Source organism: Gossypium raimondii, chromosome 5 (assembly GCF_025698545.1).
Source record: "Gossypium raimondii isolate GPD5lz chromosome 5, ASM2569854v1, whole genome shotgun sequence".
Classification (NCBI taxonomy): domain Eukaryota; kingdom Viridiplantae; phylum Streptophyta; class Magnoliopsida; order Malvales; family Malvaceae; genus Gossypium; species Gossypium raimondii.
Window position 1 is genome coordinate 21,464,475 of NC_068569.1, and position 19,446 is coordinate 21,483,920.

Sequence of the window (19,446 nt, forward strand, 5' to 3'; positions counted from 1 at the left end):
CTCCCCATAGTCTCCTTGTTATCTTTCTCTCTTGATGGATATGGAAATTCTTTTGATTTCTAAGTGAAAATGGTGAGGATTTGGTGAAAGGACCAAATTGTAAAGAAAAGAAAACTTTCTTTCTTTCTTCTTCTTCTCACGTTGGTGCATGGGAAAGATGATGATAATTCTTCATCTTTCTCTCATTATATATTAAATACAATAATAAAATAATAAAATATCTCATTAAAATATTAATAAACTAATATTTATTTAATTAATTAATCTAAAATATCACCAACATCATCATTGCCTTCTGGATTTCTCTCTCTTCTAATTGACCATTTTGCCCTTTATAATCTTTAAAAATTTTATTCTTGAGTTATTACTTAATTTTGTAAAATTATGATTTAGTCCCTCAAAATTTTTTACCTTTTCAATTTGATCCTAATTCATCCATTTTCCTTATTTTACTATATCAAGGGTACCTACTTTATTACTGTAGTAATTTTCGGGGTATTACGAGGGGCTTCATCATAAAATGTAGAAAAAGAAAACAGTCCAATAGGATGTTGCCAAGTCATGATACTGATCCCACATGAAGGGTGTTAGCTATCTGATTTGGCTAACTTGTCTCATCTGTCAGACAGCAATTGGGAAGGGAGGATCCTCATTCCTCTCACCTTCTAAACTGCTGCTGCTACCCTTAACCCTGAGCAACAGGACCTAAACCTGAATCTATCATATTTGGTAGACATTGATAAGTAAGGATTCAATCAACCCTACATTTTTATCTTATAATCTCCTACATCCTACAACTTCAACTATGGATCATGGAATATTTAGCCGTTGAACAAACTTTGTGAATTTTTGAAATAGTTCAACAACTGTGTGATCTCTTTTGCCTGTTGGAAGCAAGCACCCCGAGGCATTGATTCAAAATTTTCACAATAGATTTTTAAAATTGCCAACTTGTTGCATGATATTGTTATTTTTGGCCTTTCATGACAGACCATTGATTATGATACTATGCTGCAATTTTGTTTTTTTTGTTTTTTTATTTTTTTTTTCGTATTTTCCTCTAATCATATGGATTTTATTTTTCTGTAAAAGAAGTTATTTAAGAAACATTTTTTATGTCTATTTGATGTGTAATTTATGTCTATTGTGAAGTTTTTCATCATTCATTATGGTAACTTGTACCTATTTCCTCTGGTGCTACTCTGCCCTTTTTTTCCCACTGAGATGAAACTTTTTTATTATATATATATAAAATATTAAGGTATCCTGCCACACCACTAGCAGGCAATTTCTCCAACTTGGACTCACGATAGCTGTGAACACCCTTGGCCAATGAACCAAACACTGGGGTTCAGTCCAAAACTTTCTTTAACCTATCGAATTAACTAGTTTCTCCTAGCCTTTTTACATTTTATCATAAGAAGCTATTCAAAATGTTATAAAAACTTAATTACTTCATAATCAAATTAATGCCACAATCAGAGGGCTCACTAACTGATTTAATGTGGTGTAAACATGATGAAATGTGCCCATTCCTGTAGCAATTCATAACTAAAATTACAAGCAAGGTGGCTAGTATTCTGCAGAAAAAAGCTACAAACATCAAAATGAAGAACTTGATGACTTGAAATCCAAGCAAATTGTTGAGATACAGCTTGTTATAATTGATTGGTGAAGCAACAAGAATGGCAAACAACTTGCTCAAAAAGTTGCAGACAAAACATTTGATATAACTTACAGAAATCATAAAGTATGAATAGCAGCAGCATTGTGGTATACAAGAAAAAGAGTCATTCCAAATCTATTATCCCGAAATTCGAGAGCATGATCTTTACTTGATCGACAAAATCCGAGCCTGTTGCATACTCGGTTAACATCCCAACAGCAAAACCAAACATTGCCCATCTGCAACACCAACATCCCCAAAATCAATTACAAACAGTAAGTATTTGTATGTCATTACAAGCAGCAAGGATAAGGGTTTTAGAACAAGTTAAATGCAATAACAAACTAAACAGAAAATGCTTAAAAATGTGAAAAGAAAGTTCAAGTTTTAGAGTGTGTCTGTGTTGGCATGTACATACATACATATAATATATATATATATATATCTTCTTCCAAAGAAGATATTTGGTTGCTTCAATCAAAATCCGTTATTAGTGGACACTTCTGTTCTATGAACTATTTTCTCAATATCAAGCAATGTGCTCATAACTCATATGCTATGGCTATGGCTATTCTGCTAAAGTTATCAAACAGATTTATAAGGTTTTGAAATCAAATTTTAAGAATATGATTGATAAAATCCATATCCACACACCCCAAATCTCAAAACTTCCATAAGATGGCAAATAACATATCCGCACCAATGTAATTGTTGTTCACTCGGTTCTTAATTAAGACAAAGCAAAATTAAGGGTAAAAATAAAGGGCATAAATAATAATTCCATTTACCTTCCATTAGCAATCTCATTCTTCCCAAGGAACCCAAAGAAAGGCCCTTGACTAGATTCCTCAAGCTTCTTCTGCTTAAAGTATTCTTGCAACTCCTTTGCCTTCTGTCTCTGAAACTCCAAAGTGATCACATTCTGGTCCCCAACACCTGCCGCTGAAGGCGGCGGAGACGGAGGGGAAGAAAAAGAAGGAGGTGTCGGTTGTGGCGGAGGAGAAGCGGAGGGAGAAGAAGGTGGGACGGGTTTCAAAGGAGGTGGTGGAGAAGGTGCCACAGGTCTTCTCAAAGGACCCTCAGTTTGAGAACTTCTTATCGTCACAATATAAGGCTTGGGTGGTACAGACAATCTACAACTGGTCGAAGATGAGGTTGATGAGGAACATGGAGGTGAAGCAGAAGAAGGGTTTGGGATTTTCAGACATGAGATTGAGGTTGCCATAGACATTAGTATTAGGTGGTTGTTTTTTCTTGGTTTATCTAAACTCTGGGGATTTTTGTGTGTACTTTTTATGATCTTACAGGGTTGAGATTTGTGTCAGAACTTAGAAGTGGGGTGTGTGGATAAGGCGTCGCCAAGTTTCAACGGACAGATGGCTTTGAACGTATGTGTAGTTGTCCATTTCGACATGAGACCATTACATAGAATAAAATTATTATTTATTATTATAAATACATGAGATAAAATAGTATGAAATAAATAATATAAAAATGTTTAACACATATTCTTAAAATGTGCACACAATTTCCATGAAAAATAACAAATAAAAATTCTAAATAAAGAATAATTATTAGATTAATATTTGATACATCAGCATTATATATATTTTTTCATTTTATAAGTTGTTTTAAAAATTATCATGTATATATTTTTAAAATATTTATTTTTTAATATTTTATTGAACTCTATAAGAAACTTGTCAACCTTTGAACTTTAGTTGTGAAGTAAAAAACTACATTGATAGTATACTAAATATTATTCCATAATTATTTAGTTTAATTTTTTAAATGAGATGAATATGCAACTATTTAGTTTATTAGAAAATGGGGGGGTTAGTATTTGAAAATTATTAGTGGTAAAATCATTTTTTAGAGCTTGAACTTGGTAATTATTTTTACATTTAGGCTTAAACTTTTTTTAGTCTTTGAACTTGGAAATAATTGACAAGTTCAGATTCTAATGTAAGAGTGATTATCGAGTTCAATGACTAACGTAGGCAAAAAAAAAAAGAGTTTAAGCCCCAATGTGAGAACAATTGTCTAGTTCAAACCCCAACATGATAACAATTGCTAAGTTCAAAAATTAACTTGGATAATAAAAAAAAAACTCAAACAGAGTTGTTGACAAGTTTAGACCCAAGAAAATGATATAACCAAATTATTGAATAATCAAAATTCTCTTTTTTGCTTTTCTTAATTATTTCAAGAAAGGTTGAAACTAGAAAATTGGCTTAGGGAACAAAAATGAATAATAAATATTTAGAGGGTTAAGTGTGATTTTATCATTAAATTAATTTGTGATTTCACAAAATTAAAAGGGATTATAAACTAAATTACCAATTTGGGGGGGGGGGGGCCAAAGTCCATTGCCCCTGTTGTCGCCCCTCGTTTCAAGAGTCTCCACCATACTAAATCCAAATTTATTTTTTTATTAGAATTCAGAATTTTTATTTTTCTAAATAAATCTTGGGTTTGTGTTTGGAGATTCCTTTGGATCATTGGACTTTGATTTCAAATTTTTCCCCTCCAATTAATTTGTTGAATTGAGGGAGCTCCGGAGAATTTAAATTATTTAAAGACTATCAATTCTTTCTACTTAGACTTGTGACAGCTCTTCAAACATTTTTTTTTTCTTAGGATTTGTGGGAGCTTTAAAGAATTTAGAGAAATTTGGATGCACCACTAGACTAAATCATTAAAACAGCAATATCGATTAAATTATCTATTTCAATGATAATGTAATAGTAAAATTAAATTTAGTAGTAGGACTAGGAGATGCATTTAATAAAAGTGTGTATAGGTATATTATTTATATATATGTCTTAATAATATTTATAAACAATACATATTAACTCTAAAAACAATACATATTATTACGTATATTAATTAAAATTTTAATTTATTAACTAATTATACAATTATATAAATCTATTATTATATTAAATAAATATCTTAAAAATAAATTAACCAAGTAAAATATTTATAATAAATAACTTAAAATATATTTTATAAAAAATGAATAAAATTAGAACAAAAAGTATTGCCAGGAAAAAATGGTAGAAAGTAATTATAGAGGGTCCAATTAACACTTGCCAGAATTCTACCTAAAATATCTAACGATTTTAAGTCTCTTTTTTTCGCAAACCGTGACAAATGGTATATTTTTAATAGATTCATTTAGATTGATATTAATATAATTATACTGATAAAATTTTGAATCAATTTAATATTTTTAGCGCATTAATTTAAAATATTGTGTAATAGCCCGATTTTAGGCCTAGTCGGAACAATGGTTTCGGGACCACAAATCCGACGAGAAAAAAAAATGTAATGGCCTAAATTTTCAGAGGTGTCGGAACGGTGATTCAAGATCACTAAATTCGACAAATGGGTAGAAAATATTATTAATTTAGTAAGTATAAGTTAAATGTGAAGTTAGGAAAATTTTTGAAATAGTGAATAGTGCACTAGAAATAAATATTAAAATAATTAGAATCGAAATGAGGTATCAAGACCTCGGGGATTTTAAACCGAGCCATAAATATTTTTATAAATATTTATAGAGTGTTAAAAAGTTAGTATTAAAGTTTCGTTAAGAAATTTTAAAGTTCCGATAATTAATTGAACAAAAAGGACTAAATTGTAACAAATGCAAAATTTTAGGAAATGATTAAATAACTTAAATGATAAAAGGAAGAGGGCTTAAAAGGTAAATAGACTCAAGGTCTATTTGGGCTGGACGGCAAAGGCATGAAATCAGCAAGAAAGTAAGAAGAATTAAGGGAAAAATTGGAATATTGCAAAATTTGCTTAAAAAAGTTAGGACCAAAGTGGAATTATCTAGATTTCTCTTCATTTTTCTGAATTCTCATCAGCTAAAACACCATGGAAGGGCTTATTCAAGCTGGTTCTTCATATTTTTATTACAAGTAAGTTCAATTCTTGACTATTTCTTAAAATTTTTGTATTTTTATGACTTTTACAACTAGGCCCACTTGTTAAATTCATTAGTTTTGATTTTATGAAAGAATTTGAAAGTTGATATGAATATGTGATGGAATTGTATGATTATTTAGCATGAAATTAGAGCTTTAAATTGTTCATATGCTGATTTTATTGAAAGAATTGAATAGAAAGTGAATGTTTGGGACCTAATAGTAAAAGAGTTTGAAGATAGAGTTCTATGTAAATTCTGAATTTCAATAGTTTTGTAACAACTTATAATATCTAGGTAAAGTATTAATTTAGAAAATTATATCAATTGAGGGGTTAATTGAGAAAGAACCGAATTGTATAAACTGTGAAATTTGGGGCAAAATGGAAATCAACATTTTGCACTAAAGCAGTTTTGGACAGCAGCAGTAGTGTAACTTTGAAAAATCACCAAAAATTGTAGAGATTGAATTAGAGGATGAATAAAACATGAAACTAAAGCTTATTGAGTCTAGTTTCTTATAAAAGAAAAGGTGTGAGCAATGGAATTGTAAATCATGAGATATAATAGATTTTGTGAGAGAAGGTCAGAATGAATTCGTGTTCTCCTGTTCTGACTTTGGAAAATCATTAAAAATTGTAAAAAAATTATTATGAGTTATAATTTATATGGTTAGAATCCTTAATGAGTCTATTTTTATAAGAAATAAACAAAAACATCATCTGAATTCTGTACAATGAGATAATTAATTTTTAGTGAAGAGTGGTCGGAACTGTCAGACAGCGAAACAGGGGAAACTTTAAAGAATAAACTGTACTATTTGGCTGAACCAAAAATTCTGAAAATTTTATTTTATGAATATATGTGAGTCTAGTTTCAGAGAAAATTAACGGATCTTAATTTGGAGCTCTGTACCTCCGGATAAAAATAATTTATTGACTCTGACTCGGATAAACAGTTTTAAATATACATGTGAGTGAATAGTGAAATTATAGCTAATGTTGTTTAAGTGTGTTATACACATTAAGGATGTGGAATGGAGAGGAGGAGGAAAAATTGGGAAATATATGAATGATTTGTGTATAATTGGTCATATGCTTGATTTTAATTGATAAACGATGAAATAGAAATGATGCTTATATTTGTGCATTATTGGTCATGGTTTAAGCTCATGTGTGAAAATAAAAGTTTCATAGTATGTGTGTATGGTATATTCGGTATATGATTTGGCATGAAATAATGTCATTAATGGTTTATGAATTAACACATGTTGGTAAGTCTGATACATGAATAAATGTTGTGCTCATCCATGCTTATAATGCTTATGCTATACGTGTATTTGGCTAACATATTTGGTGTATATGCTTAGGCTTTGGCCAAGTAGTGGCTAGATTATGCCACGTTAAATTTATAAGGTATGCATTGAAATGGTTTATCGTGTGGTTAGTTCCAAAAAGAGTTATGTTTAAATACACTAGCTTGCAACTATGGTTGAATGATATGCTTATATCTTGTGTGATGTGCATAGAAACAAGTGTGGAAAGATAATGAAATAATAAGTTCATATGGCTGAAATTTAATGATTAAATGTTAATTTCATGAATTATACAATGTATGATGAAATGTATTTATTTTTGAAATGAGAATAAAATAAAAATGTGAAAAATCGAATAAATGATCAAATTAAGCGGAACGCCGGATTTGAGTACTTCTGATCAAGTGACAAAGTGATAAGTGGTAGCTTTAGCTACACTTATCTGATCAAGTGAAAAAGTGATAAGTATTATACTTATCTGATCAAGTGAAAAAGTGATAAGTGTTATACTTATCTGATCAAGTGAAAAAGTGATAAGTGTTATACTTATCTGATCAAGTGAAAAAGTGATAAGTGGTAGCCTAGCTACACTTATCTGATCAGGGACAAGTGATAAGTGATCATACATAAGACCATAGTTATACTATGGCAAAATGAAAGTGAAGTACTCAATTTTCCGTAACCGTTCCCTAATTTGATTAAGGATGGTAAGTGACAAATGGGCCCAAAAGAATCAAAGTAAATGGATAAGTGGTAGTGTATTTATATCAGGACGATGTTGTTATTCAAGCTAAAGTGATATTTTCATTGCAAAATTGAGAATTTCATAAATGTGTTATTGAATTGTATAATCAATAAACATTGAGTTAAATGGTAAATACGTATTAGTGTTGAACTTGATGTCATTGAATTGTATGTTAATTAAATGGAAATTGCTAGTGATATGATCTAAATCGTGAGCATGAGAAATTGTGAATTGAAGGAAATAAAAATGAAGCATTGAATTGCATGAGTATGTATCGGGTCTCGTAAGACCTAATTATTATGATTATAACATTTTGAGGATATACTGTGAAAAGTTATAGGAGCATGTTAATTATTTTGAAAGTTTTAATTTAGATGAAATTTTATAACTCGGTTAAATACGTTTACAAGTGTATGTGTTTTAGTAATGTCTCGTACCCTATTCCGGTATTGAATACGGGTAAGGGGTGTTACATATTGTCTATATTAATATATTTAATAATTAAATTTTTTACATAAAATATTTCCTTTTGTTTTACTCTAAACTTAATATACATGATTTATATAAATGAAACATGAAATATGATTGTTAAAATATTGATCATAAAAAGAAATTAATGAATTCATCGAATATATATATATATATATATATATATATATATATATATATATAAATGATAAAAAGAGTTCGGTTAATATAATGAAAGAAGAAAGGTTGTTAAATGGTTAATATAATAAAAGAAACTTTACAAACGAAAACCTCCAAACGGATAAAACTATTGACATACCTGAAAAATAAAGTTAACATTGCAACATTTTAAATTAATCTGTAAAGTGTTTTTTTTATTCTATAAAATAATAACAATAATAAATTTAATCATTATCATTTATATTTTTATCAAATTAATCTTATTCTTTTAGTTAAATTTAATCTTCAACCTTTTAAAAAACTGAATCATTGTTTTCTGATGAAAATTTGAGTAAAAATTAAAATGTTGAGCATAACAAGTATTGCCATGTCCAAATAATACATAAAGATTGCCACACATTTGCCATGCCAACATAAATCTAATATTTTAATTGATATTTTCATTAAAATTGATTTAATTAATCAATACTCAAATTAGGTTAAAAATAAAGACCAAATTAATAAAAAAATTAAATATTAAAAACTAAATTTACTCAAAAAATTATTAGACGATGCTGAATTTTTTTTTAAACATATCCACTTAACTATTCATATATGTATGACCAAGTAACTAAACTATTCAAAGAACCGGAATAGACTTGGAAAATATATCCACACAAACCTACACAATGATAATAATACACGTGGAACCTCGAAAATTCCTGAAACCACCTCTTTACTATTAAGTTACACATTAAAAAAAACAAAGGTGATGACTCAGACGGAAATTTTAATTGGATAACCAACCGGCTACATCTTAAAACATCAGAAGAGCGTCAAGTAAACAAGTAAAAGTACTAGAGAAACAAATTGAAAGCCTGGGAAAGATGATAAAAATGAAACATCAAATTATTAAATATTTAAATATAGACACAAAAATATCAATCCAACTAAGGTGGCCCAGAAAGAGGGCTCCTTTTCTACAATTAAAAAAAAAAAAACATTTTGCTTCTTCTTTGCCCAAAATTCAATTGAACATTTCCAAGATTAACCTCTTTTACCTGACATATGCATCATTCAACTCAAGATATGACCCAAACTACATAATTGTACACGAACAACTTCTTTCACTTCCATTATCAAATTCATCGTCCGATCCACCTGTTTCACTGACATTAGACAGAAACGTACAATTTCATCACCATAGTTCAAGGTAATCTTATGATAGACTCAAAAAAGAAAAAAAGTGAATAAAGACTGAAAGAGCGAGGGATTGGCATGCAAAAACATGAAAAGAAGAACTAACAAGGAGGCTATTTGAACAGTTAAATAAAAATAAACAAGAAACCTAGGATCTTCACCATCTAGGAAGTAAGAAGCGATACCTGGCTATGGAATTACTGCAAACCAAACGAATGTGCACTATGGATAACATATTTAACAGTTTTGGAATAAGGAACTGAAAGGAAAACTGGTAGGTTACTTATTAAAATAGCCATGCCAACGGCATACAATGCACACATTTCTTGCGAGTCTTTTGACAAAATACTTGGGAAAAAAAACAGAGGATGAAGGAAGACTGCTAAGTGATTATCTGCCTAGTGCTATATAAGAAGACAATATTACCATTCCAAAAATGCATGCTGACATGCATCTAATAACAAAATCACATTCAACAACTCAACTAAAACCTAAGGGGATATATATGTATTAAGTATGCATGTATATTTTACTAGTGCATACCTTGGAATTCTAAATGAAAGTGTAATCCAGGAGGGAAAGCTCCTCCAAAAACACAGGTACGTTTTATAACACAATTGTCTGGTCCTCTATCATTTTCAGTATGGACCAGTCCTCAAAAACATAAATGCACCATTGATATACCAACCGTACACTGTAATCAATGACAAGCAAGCAGTGATCCAACATTGATGTATCACAACACCTTGAACAACTTAAAGGCGTTCACACATAGAAAAACCATTAACTCCAAATGTAATTAATGTTCAATCTCTACCGACCAAACACCCCTTTGCATGGATTTAAAATAAGATAATCAGCTGTCTTCCTGTTTAGTTGCTTTCTGATGACCAATTAAAATTGATATGAAAATTACTTACTACTTAAATCCAAAGTACACGTAAAAATTTGAACATCACATAAAATTTATTGAAAAAAGTTCTAAAACTTTCAAATTTTGAGTTTACTTTTCAAGATCCATGATAAATCTAATATCTTTTCTATAAATGAAGTTGACATATTAGCTACCCAAATGATACATTCAAGAGTACGTTCTCCTTAATAAAAAGAAAAAGAAGAAAGATTATTTTTCCTCATAGAATAATCACAGTGATCTCAGTGATCCATGATCAATCCAATATCTTTTCTATATAATGAAGTTGACATATTAGCTACCCAAGTGATACATTCAAGAGTACTTATTAAAAAAAAGAGTATTTTTCCTCATAGAATAATCTCAGTGATCTTGAGTAAAAACTCAGAAGTATGCCCACAACTTTAGCATTTCTAATAATTTTCTTCTTAAGCTTTAAAATATTTTAGTCCCAAGAAAATTTACTTTCATCTATATGCTTTTGAAGGCTGTCATTACTCATCGTAATAACACAAATTACCACCTACTAGGAAATAATGATGCATTCCACTCAATTTATTCAAATGATAACTCAAACAGGAGTAGGGCATGTTAATCACATTTTGAAAGCCTAAAAATATGTGTCGGCTTCTTACATAACCTCAAAAGATCATATATTTGAGAACCAATGCTCTAAAATCAGATCTATGTAAATCATGAACCAGGAACTATGCAGTATGCACTCATGCATCGTAACTAAGCAACCAGTAGCAAGGCTTCCTATACATTTACAACCAAGAAACCAACCCAAAGTTTGACAAAATTTAGCATCAACAGAGAAGTCCAATTCATATCTATGGGGCATGTTGTAACATCATTCAGATCCAATTTCAAGTTTCCAACATGTTATTTTACTGTTCAAGAAGTAAATACCCCAAATTCAAATTTTCTATTGTTACCATTCTTTGAAGGAAAACTATGTATCAAAATAAGATTGCACAAAGCTGTTTTGATTTATAGTATTACACAAATTGCAATGGGTGTCAGCAGAATTCAGAGAAAGTTTTAGTATTTTCTCAAGCAAGAAAATTTTGATATGTGAATGATCACACTATTTTACGACCCATGGGGCATGAGTGTCCATAGAATCGGGGATGCTATTAAGTATTCAAAACTCCCTTAATAACTAGCTATAGAACAATGAGAAGTGTAAGTTCAACATGCACATAAACTAAGACAGAAAACATATCATGATAGCATATAAACTTTAAAAAAATGTTACTGCATTGCCCTAGAACCTTAATTAAGAGCAGAATTTATCGTACCTGGGCTCAAATTCCCTGATTTCAGCTAGCTCACTACCATGAGCATCCGTCCACTGTACCTTTCTTCGTTCTGGATGACTAGGGATATCACCATCCTTGTCCCCTGATGCCTCATGGTCATTAACATCCTCAACAGGAATGAGAGTATTGATTGGTCGCTTCTTCAAACTACTTTTAAGGGCAATCTCTCTTACATTACTATTTCCATCATCAAGTTGACTTGCGTGATCATTAGTTTTATCCAAAACATGAAGTTCCGGCAAGACATCCTGCTGTTGAACAGGGCCAACTTTCAAAGCCGATGCGGCATCAAGTCCAGCGGAAGTGCGACCAAAGCAGACAAAAGAGGTGCACCCTCGGGAGAGCCGGTTCTTGATGGAAGCCAGTTGATTCAGGTCAGGTTCAGATTCTTGGTCCACCAACTGGTAATGATTCCACGGCGAAACTCTCATGGGCTTGTCCTCGTGTTTCTGACCCAAGAGAAGAAGGGCCAAGCCCTTGCTATACCCAGACACTGAAGAACTGAAGAACCCTCCTCCTTCTACTGTCAATAACATGAGTTCTTCTCATCTGGGGCAACCAGATAACACCTTTGTTTTTCTTTTCAACAACCCTCAAGTTACAACAAATTGAAGCAAACTAGCCCTAACTCCTTCATCCATCCATATCTCACAGTCAGTGAAAGTTATGAAAATTTCCCAAACAATCAAATTTAGCAATCAATTAAAGGCAAAGCTCTTAAATTTCATATGTAGTTACTAAGGAAGTGCAAATCGAAGCAACCAAAAGTTATTGCAGACATAATAACTATTGAATTCCTTAAAATTATCAACAATGTCAATCCTCTTTAAATAATTTACTACCATACATAATTAATATCCATGAATTTATTAAATAATTATTTAAACTTCAATGCATTAATTTTATTGTTTTTAAGCTCTAAAGAAAAAAATCAACAGAGTTAGTATTTTATACACTGGACCAGCTCACAGCAACACTCAATAAATATAGAGAAACTCTTAAGAACATCCATGGCAAATAGAAAATAAAAAAATTTAGTGATTTAAGATCTGTCTACTTTTGATGTAACAAGGGCCAGCTTAAAGCAGTGCTCTCTGTTTGATTGAAGTGAAACCATTAAAAATGGAACACATAGAAGATGACAGTGAACATCTAAAATTAAAAGGAGAAAAAATGAAATGATTTGCTTTCCTTTCACTTTCTCGGGAAACAAACAAGAAATCAGATAAAAAAAGGAGCTTTAAAATTTACCTGATGGCGATTAAACGGATCTGAAGAGTAGAAGAAACTCAAGAAAATCAAAATTGGCGGCGCCGGAATGTTCGATCGCGGCGAACGTACGAATTAATCGACGAGATTTTGAAAAAAGGCGAGGCAAAATAGGAAAATAAAAATAAAAGCCGAAGAAAAAAAAAAGAAATATTAGAGTCGGGGGAAATAAAAAGAAAGCGTTTATGTTTAGTTGCTAAAGTAATCCTTGTAAATATAAATAATTTAAATATAAATATAATATATATTAAATTATTGAATCAATCATATTTATTAATAATTTTTATAAATAATTCTAAGTGAATGATAAGGATAGTGACATCCACGGCGGAAGATAGCGATTAGCGGTGGGTCCCATTTTTTCTTATTTGTTTTTTGGATCTTTTAAGAGAAAAAATCAAAAAAAGAAGAAAGAAAGATATGATGGGAAATTGTGTGTTGGAAAGGTAAACTCATAATTAATAGGGATTATGATTTTTTTGACCTCTTAACTTTGTAAGAAAATTATTTTAGTGTTTTATATATTTTAGATTATTTTAGTAATTAAATTTGTATTTTTATCAAAACACCTTAAAATAAATAAAAATTTATATTTATTAATTTTATTGATATGGTATATACATGACTTACCACGTTAATAACATATTAAAAATTAATTAAATATTAACTTGTCATCTATATGGTAATCCACGTATACGCCATGTCACATTAACAAAGTTAAAAAGGGTTAACTTTTTATCTATTTTGATTTATTTGACAAAAACAAAAAAGTTAAAAAGATGAAATTTTAAATGAAAGGTTAAAATAATTTTTTATAAAGTTGGAGGGTCAAAAAGTTATTATACCTAATAAAGGAAAGATTGGCTTTGTTTGTTTATAATAACATTGCTGTTGAGTCTTAATCAGTAATGAAAATTTTTAACTTTTATCAACCAAGTCTTAGATGGTTAATCTTATTGTTATTGTAAAATTTGAACAACAAGGCTTCGAATAAATTTAAAGCATTCCATTCTAAGAACAGCGAATTTTGAACTACTTAAATAGTCTTTGTTAGTTCCTGAATTCATATACAATTTGAAAAATTAAAATGACTCTAATTTCGGATTGCAAACTTGATTGTTGGGTAGATACTCCTATTCAATTGGGATTCAATATTAAATACTCATATTGACACATATTATAATTAAATTTAAATATTTTATAAGTTAATCGATTTCAAAGAAAAAAATGGTATAATTATGTAATCAGTTACCATCCATACCTAATCAGATTCCATCCATACCTATTATTAAATTTAAAAAAATCAAAATTATTTTGAAGTTTAATTGCCCTGGTGACCCTTTGTTGATGGAGGTCAAAGGAAGGCGGATTAAGGTTAAAGTTGGTGGAATAAAGCCATAGCCACATATTCCTAGCTATAATGGTTTTAATAATGAGCTAGTGCTAGGCAGACATGGTCTTAAGCAATAAAAGGAACTATGCATAGTTTTGTTTCTTTTATTATTTTGTAAACCCACTTTTTTTTTATGGCTATTTGTCACAGTTATCGTTGCATCATCAAATTCTTACCGCTATGCTATTTGACTGACTTTTACAAATATACTTTTGAATGATTGAATACAAGTTTTTCAACCCAAAAACAGAAAACTGTGTGTGAAATATCGTAGAATTAAATTATTAAAATTGTTCAAAAAATAGTTTAGAATATTTATTTGGCCATTGTACTTTGTACAAGTTTTTTTCTTTATACTATAAGATATTTTAAATATTTTTCAGCGCAAACCATGTTTAAAATTGTTTTGTATGAAGCAGTTATCAAAGTATAATAAGGCTGTTGTAGGATTTCATAGCTAGAACAAAGATTCTACAGAAACAAAATGATCAAATCCAAATAAGCAATCACAAGGAATTCTTATAAAGTAAAATTTGAGAGAATTTTAACAAGCCCTTCGAAATATTTTTTCCCCTTAAAAAAGTAGCTGAATTTTGATTGAACAAAAAATGCTTTACTATGAAATTTAAACCCTCCAAGCAAATAGAACTGAAACACAAACCGCGCACAAAGACAACACACTACACTAATCTTTTTCAAACGCCTTCAACCAGTCACCTGTGCCAATGTGCTTTTTATTTCTGTGTGATGTTTAACAATCTTTATGTCATGCTTTCTTTACTTGGGTAACAGCAGCGACAAACAAAATGGTGATGCACCAAAAGCCCTTCCTGATCTTGTTAATCGTTGGGGGTTCAAAAGGAAGTTACCTTGCATTCTCAGTAGGTAGATTCATGAGATGGACTATCGGCATGCATGTCCATTGAGGAGTCATTAGAGCTGAGAGGATTTGAATCCCTAGTCTGGTTTTGGAGAAAGCTAGGTTCATTGTTCCTGGCTCCATTTCCTGAAGGAAGGCCGCCATTAGGACAGTAGCCTTCTTGAGCAATGTGGTAATGCTGGAGACTCCGACGAACAGGACTTGATAAAGCATTTGAGAACACTAAATTTTTGGACTGCTGATCACAATGGTCAGGGCGAGTTCCCTGCACAGCAGTTTGGCCAGATGAGCCTGTAGAGACCATGAAACCGGTATTCATGAACTGCATTGCAGGCTGGGAATGCTGCTGTTGGCTTGGTGCTCTAGGTGACATTGATGGCTCTTCACCATAGTCCAGTTCATTCTAAAAGCGGATCACACAATATTCAGATTTTCAGAAAATGATAGAAGTTATCACAAAAAGGAAGGATCAGAAAACACACAAGGGTAACTCGTGCCGAAAGGATCACAAAAAGATCCCCACATTTCAGAAGGGAGAACCAACCCTTGCTATCTTCGAAACAAATATACTAGCATTTGCAAAAATCTTTAGAGGCCAAAATTAGATCACAAAACTAACCATTTTTGCTTCCAAGAGCAAATAATGCGTTTCACCATCAAGGTACTAAATACTGATGTCACTCAAGGACATTTGGCATCTAGTTGATTGGTGTGCAAACTTAACTACCGAAGAACATAATAATACTCTTGCAAGTCTTTCACCCTTTCTGATGCAAAATATGAGAACTAAACAAAGACAGATTTGTTGTTTAATATGCAGTAAATATATTGAAGTTACTGTTTATAGCAGTGATCTTTGTACAAGCACTTGATTTTGACACTTGAACAACATAGATGACCTACTACATTTTAGAATACTATAGTGTAATATGACGATGCACATGCAAGGGAGAGAATTAACAGCAACAGATTGAAAGGAGGTTGCCCCTGCACATTCATGTTCTGTGTTCGCAATTGTAATGGCAGCTATCTTACTTCATGAGTCATTGATCTATAAGTGTTCTTTTTAGTGTAAAAAGAGACCTCTAACCAGCCAACATCCTTGGCCAAAGTACAAAAACTGAATCAGCATGCTGGTTGTGGCATATTTTATGACTAAGGTCACCTCTATATTCTATAACAGTTAAGTCAATATCCTAGGGCAAGTACTAACAAAGAGTTCTATGATTGAGTAGGACGAATAACCAAAATAAAGCAATATAATAATTTCATATCGATGTGTTCAAAACCAAAATCATAGAAAATAATGATTTCACCAAATTGTGAAGACCCAGGAAATCAACCAAAGCTTATTACAAAGGTACAAGGCTCTTTTGTTTTATTTGCAGAAATATTCACATCTCAGAGATCAATGCAATAAATTTGAAACTAGTACTAGTACCATTAGTCATAAAAACATGCAAAATTGGATCCAAGATTCTTAAAACTACTTCCCCATGTCATTATTTTATTGCAACAAGGAAGACTTGCATGCTTTCAGCATTGACCAACTTGCGTGCAACTAGATTAAATTGTCTCCTCCAAGTACAGGGAACAACAAGATCTTATACAAGTCTAGATAACTTTCTTTGTTCCTTGTTTATAATTTTCCTTCAAATAAAACAAAAAACAACGTTGCATCTCACCACTTCCAAACAATTTAAACAAATGTCAAAAGAGTAGTACTGCACAACGTTTATTTCCAACTTTCAAGTTTGTCTACTATTTTTCAAAACCCAAAACTAGCTGCAAAATCATTTAGATAGAAATAAGAAGCATGCATGAGTTGATTCAAATGTTGTTTATCTTCTCATAAGAGTCTAAGATAGAATTACAACCAGATAAAGATTTAACAGACCAGAGAGTTCTGCATGATAAATACTGTAAAAAAACATAATTGACAGAGAAAAAGAGGAAGTACTTTGTCATTCAATGTCAAAAATATTAACAACAAAGAAAAAGGGGTATGTCATTCAATCTTGAGAGGAAGACTTAGATGAAGTTGTCATGAGATACAACATTCAAAGAAGGACAAACCTGAAGGTAACTGAGGATATCCATTGTTGTAACTCTTGATCCTCCCTCTTGTTGTCTCCAAATCCACTGATAGATTTTTTCCTGAAAACAAGTTCAAATAATTCTATTAGAGAACTTCCAAATCCACTAATAAATTTTTTTCCTGAAAATATGAAATAACCATATTAGCGGAACTTCTAACTCGCAATTAGAAGCCCTTTACAGATGACTAATTGAGCAAGTTGACAAAATAAAACGAATAATTTAACAGCTGAAAATTTATAACTCAGTAGATTTACGCTCAATGTTGTGTGAACAAAGCATAGACCCTTGCTCTTAACAAGGGAAGAGTAGAATTTATAAGAAATACTATGTCGTCATTGGAAGATAAACTTCAAAATTGAATTATGATTCTAAAGCATGTCTGAGCGCATGAGTGTGTTGACTTTACCAGAGATTTAAAAGACATCCAAAGTCCTTGTTAGAAGATAAACTTCCAAATTGAATTATGATTCTAAAGTACGTCTGAGCACATATGAGTGAGCTGACATTACCAAAGATTTATAAGCTACTGTCAAGCTGCCGGTACACCCCCTAAATTTCAATCACATTTATTAACACTAAAAATTTAAAATCAAAACCCCTGGAACAGGTTCTAATTAGTTGGTTACATGACCTGGTGGCTAACAAGGTTCAAGCTCTAAAAGGAATATACTTGAGGACAAAATATCATGGTTTCATTAGCTTCACTTTTATGAGGCAGCAGAGACTAAGCTTATCCTTAAACAAGGAAGAAAACCTAATCTGATTCATAGACTCCAGCATTTTTCCAGCTGAATCGTTGCAATTAGCGAGTACTGAGCTGAAAGAGGAGAAGGGAAATTCTTTTGTTAATTTGAAACCCCTTGTTAAATGTATCAATTCCCACCAAAGATGGGCTCAACTCAAATTTACCATGACTTATAAGCATCCTCAAGCGATCAGTTCCACTCTTTGCTAAATGCACAACATATCGGCAACTGCATTTGTTCTTTAAACAAAAATATATTATTATCATTTAGGTTTTTCAGCCAAAACAAAATGCACACCATGTAAAGCACACAGAGACACAAATGCAATATATCCAAAAACGCAAGCAAACAATGAGCTAATAAATTTATTCCAAACCAGTAAACCCCTAAGCATATTCGCATTAAAAATATAAAATTTAATAATAAAATCAGGCTTGATTGATCAAAATAATAAACTTTGAGCCGCTCAAAGATAGACACGCGATAAAACGCAAAACCCAGATATAAAAGTACATAAAGCTAAGATTGCATGCAAATAAATAACCCAAAAATGAAGGAATATGTGTAAATATGTATATGTATATGTATATGTATATGTATATGTATATGTATATGTATCTGGAGATGAAGAGAGGAATTATACAAGGCCATGGCGTTTGCCAGCTTGGAAGGAGAGTTTTTGCTGATTCATGGTCTGAGTATAAAGGTGAGACAAGGAGTTAGCGGCGCTGCAAAAGGAGGCGTACATAGTCCGATCAACCTCATCGAGGCTCGTCGCTATCGACTTCCTTTTCTTCCCCATTTATCCCGATTCCCTCTCTCCTGCGATCGACAGGGGTTCTCGGTTGCTTTTTGGCGATCGATGAAAAGAGAATTTTTCACCTTTCCATTTTGTTTAAACTTTTTTTCTTTCTTTTTTCTTTTTTTTTTTTTTGTACTTTGTGGTTTGTGGTAGAAGATTTGAGAGAAAGCTCGCTTCGTTTTTATACATGTTTTTAATGAGATGATGGTTGAAGCAGGAGGCTTGAGAGACACTTCACGGCAATGCATGCGATCGGGTTGGGCCACTCATATAAAGCCCGTTTAGGCCGCCTCATACATTAGCTTAGCTATACCGCACGAGTGAGATACGTAAGCAATGGTTCTAGGAAATTTAGGTCCATTAAAGTGAGATTGATTATTATAATGGTAAGATTAAAATTATTGGTGGGATATGTGTTTAGATTTAACTATAACAATATTTTTAAAGTGAAATGTGATAAGAATAGAAAATAATTTTTATTTGAAAATATAATAAATAATTAAAATGTTTAAAATACTAAGTAATGTA

General features: G+C 31.4%; 3 protein-coding genes across 4 annotated transcripts; all 3 read right to left on the minus strand.

Annotated features, from left to right (window-relative positions):
* Nucleotides 1-1,608: 1,608 nt before the first annotated feature.
* On the minus strand, nt 1,609-3,013 carry LOC105770724 (light-harvesting complex-like protein OHP2, chloroplastic). Its single transcript, XM_012592045.2, has 2 exons — nt 2,455-3,013; nt 1,609-1,905 (listed from the first exon to the last, which is right to left on the minus strand). The coding sequence occupies exons 1-2, from the start codon at nt 2,895-2,897 to the stop codon at nt 1,791-1,793; spliced, it is 558 nt and encodes a 185-aa protein (XP_012447499.1). The 5' UTR covers nt 2,898-3,013; the 3' UTR covers nt 1,609-1,790.
* A 6,050-nt stretch (nt 3,014-9,063) lies between these two features.
* Nucleotides 9,064-13,187, minus strand: LOC105769878 (uncharacterized). 2 transcript variants are annotated; one of them, XM_012590822.2, is made up of 3 exons: nt 12,980-13,187; nt 11,708-12,352; nt 9,064-9,459 (listed from the first exon to the last, which is right to left on the minus strand). In XM_012590822.2, exons 2-3 carry the CDS (start codon nt 12,262-12,264, stop codon nt 9,390-9,392), a joined length of 627 nt encoding a protein of 208 aa, XP_012446276.1. In that variant the 5' UTR covers nt 12,265-12,352; nt 12,980-13,187; the 3' UTR covers nt 9,064-9,389. The 2 variants fall into 2 exon arrangements, with proteins under 2 accessions (XP_012446276.1, XP_012446275.1); XM_012590821.2 differs by having other exon boundaries at nt 11,708-12,359.
* A 1,702-nt stretch (nt 13,188-14,889) lies between these two features.
* On the minus strand, nt 14,890-19,070 carry LOC105769862 (uncharacterized). Its single transcript, XM_012590799.2, has 3 exons — nt 18,760-19,070; nt 17,347-17,427; nt 14,890-15,673 (listed from the first exon to the last, which is right to left on the minus strand). The coding sequence occupies exons 1-3, from the start codon at nt 18,916-18,918 to the stop codon at nt 15,269-15,271; spliced, it is 645 nt and encodes a 214-aa protein (XP_012446253.1). The 5' UTR covers nt 18,919-19,070; the 3' UTR covers nt 14,890-15,268.
* Nucleotides 19,071-19,446: the final 376 nt, after the last annotated feature.

Bases quoted from the DNA above. Each gene is read 5' to 3' on its own strand.
- LOC105770724 (XM_012592045.2), bottom strand. From the start codon at position 2,897: ATGTCTATGGCAACCTCAATCTCATGTCTGAAAATCCCAAACCCTTCT. The intron at 1,906-2,454 runs GTAAATGGAATT...TTGGTGTTGCAG, and splicing joins AATGAGATTGCTAATGGAAG to ATGGGCAATGTTTGGTTTTG.
- LOC105769862 (XM_012590799.2), bottom strand. From the start codon at position 18,918: ATGGGGAAGAAAAGGAAGTCGATAGCGACGAGCCTCGATGAGGTTGAT. The intron at 17,428-18,759 runs GTATAATTCCTC...ACTTGTTTTCAG, and splicing joins CTGGCAAACGCCATGGCCTT to GAAAAAATCTATCAGTGGAT. The intron at 15,674-17,346 runs GTTTGTCCTTCT...ATCCGCTTTTAG, and splicing joins ATATCCTCAGTTACCTTCAG to AATGAACTGGACTATGGTGA.
- LOC105769878 (XM_012590822.2), bottom strand. From the start codon at position 12,264: ATGTTATTGACAGTAGAAGGAGGAGGGTTCTTCAGTTCTTCAGTGTCT. The intron at 9,460-11,707 runs GTACGATAAATT...GTCTAATGTCAG, and splicing joins ATCAGGGAATTTGAGCCCAG to TGAAACAGGTGGATCGGACG.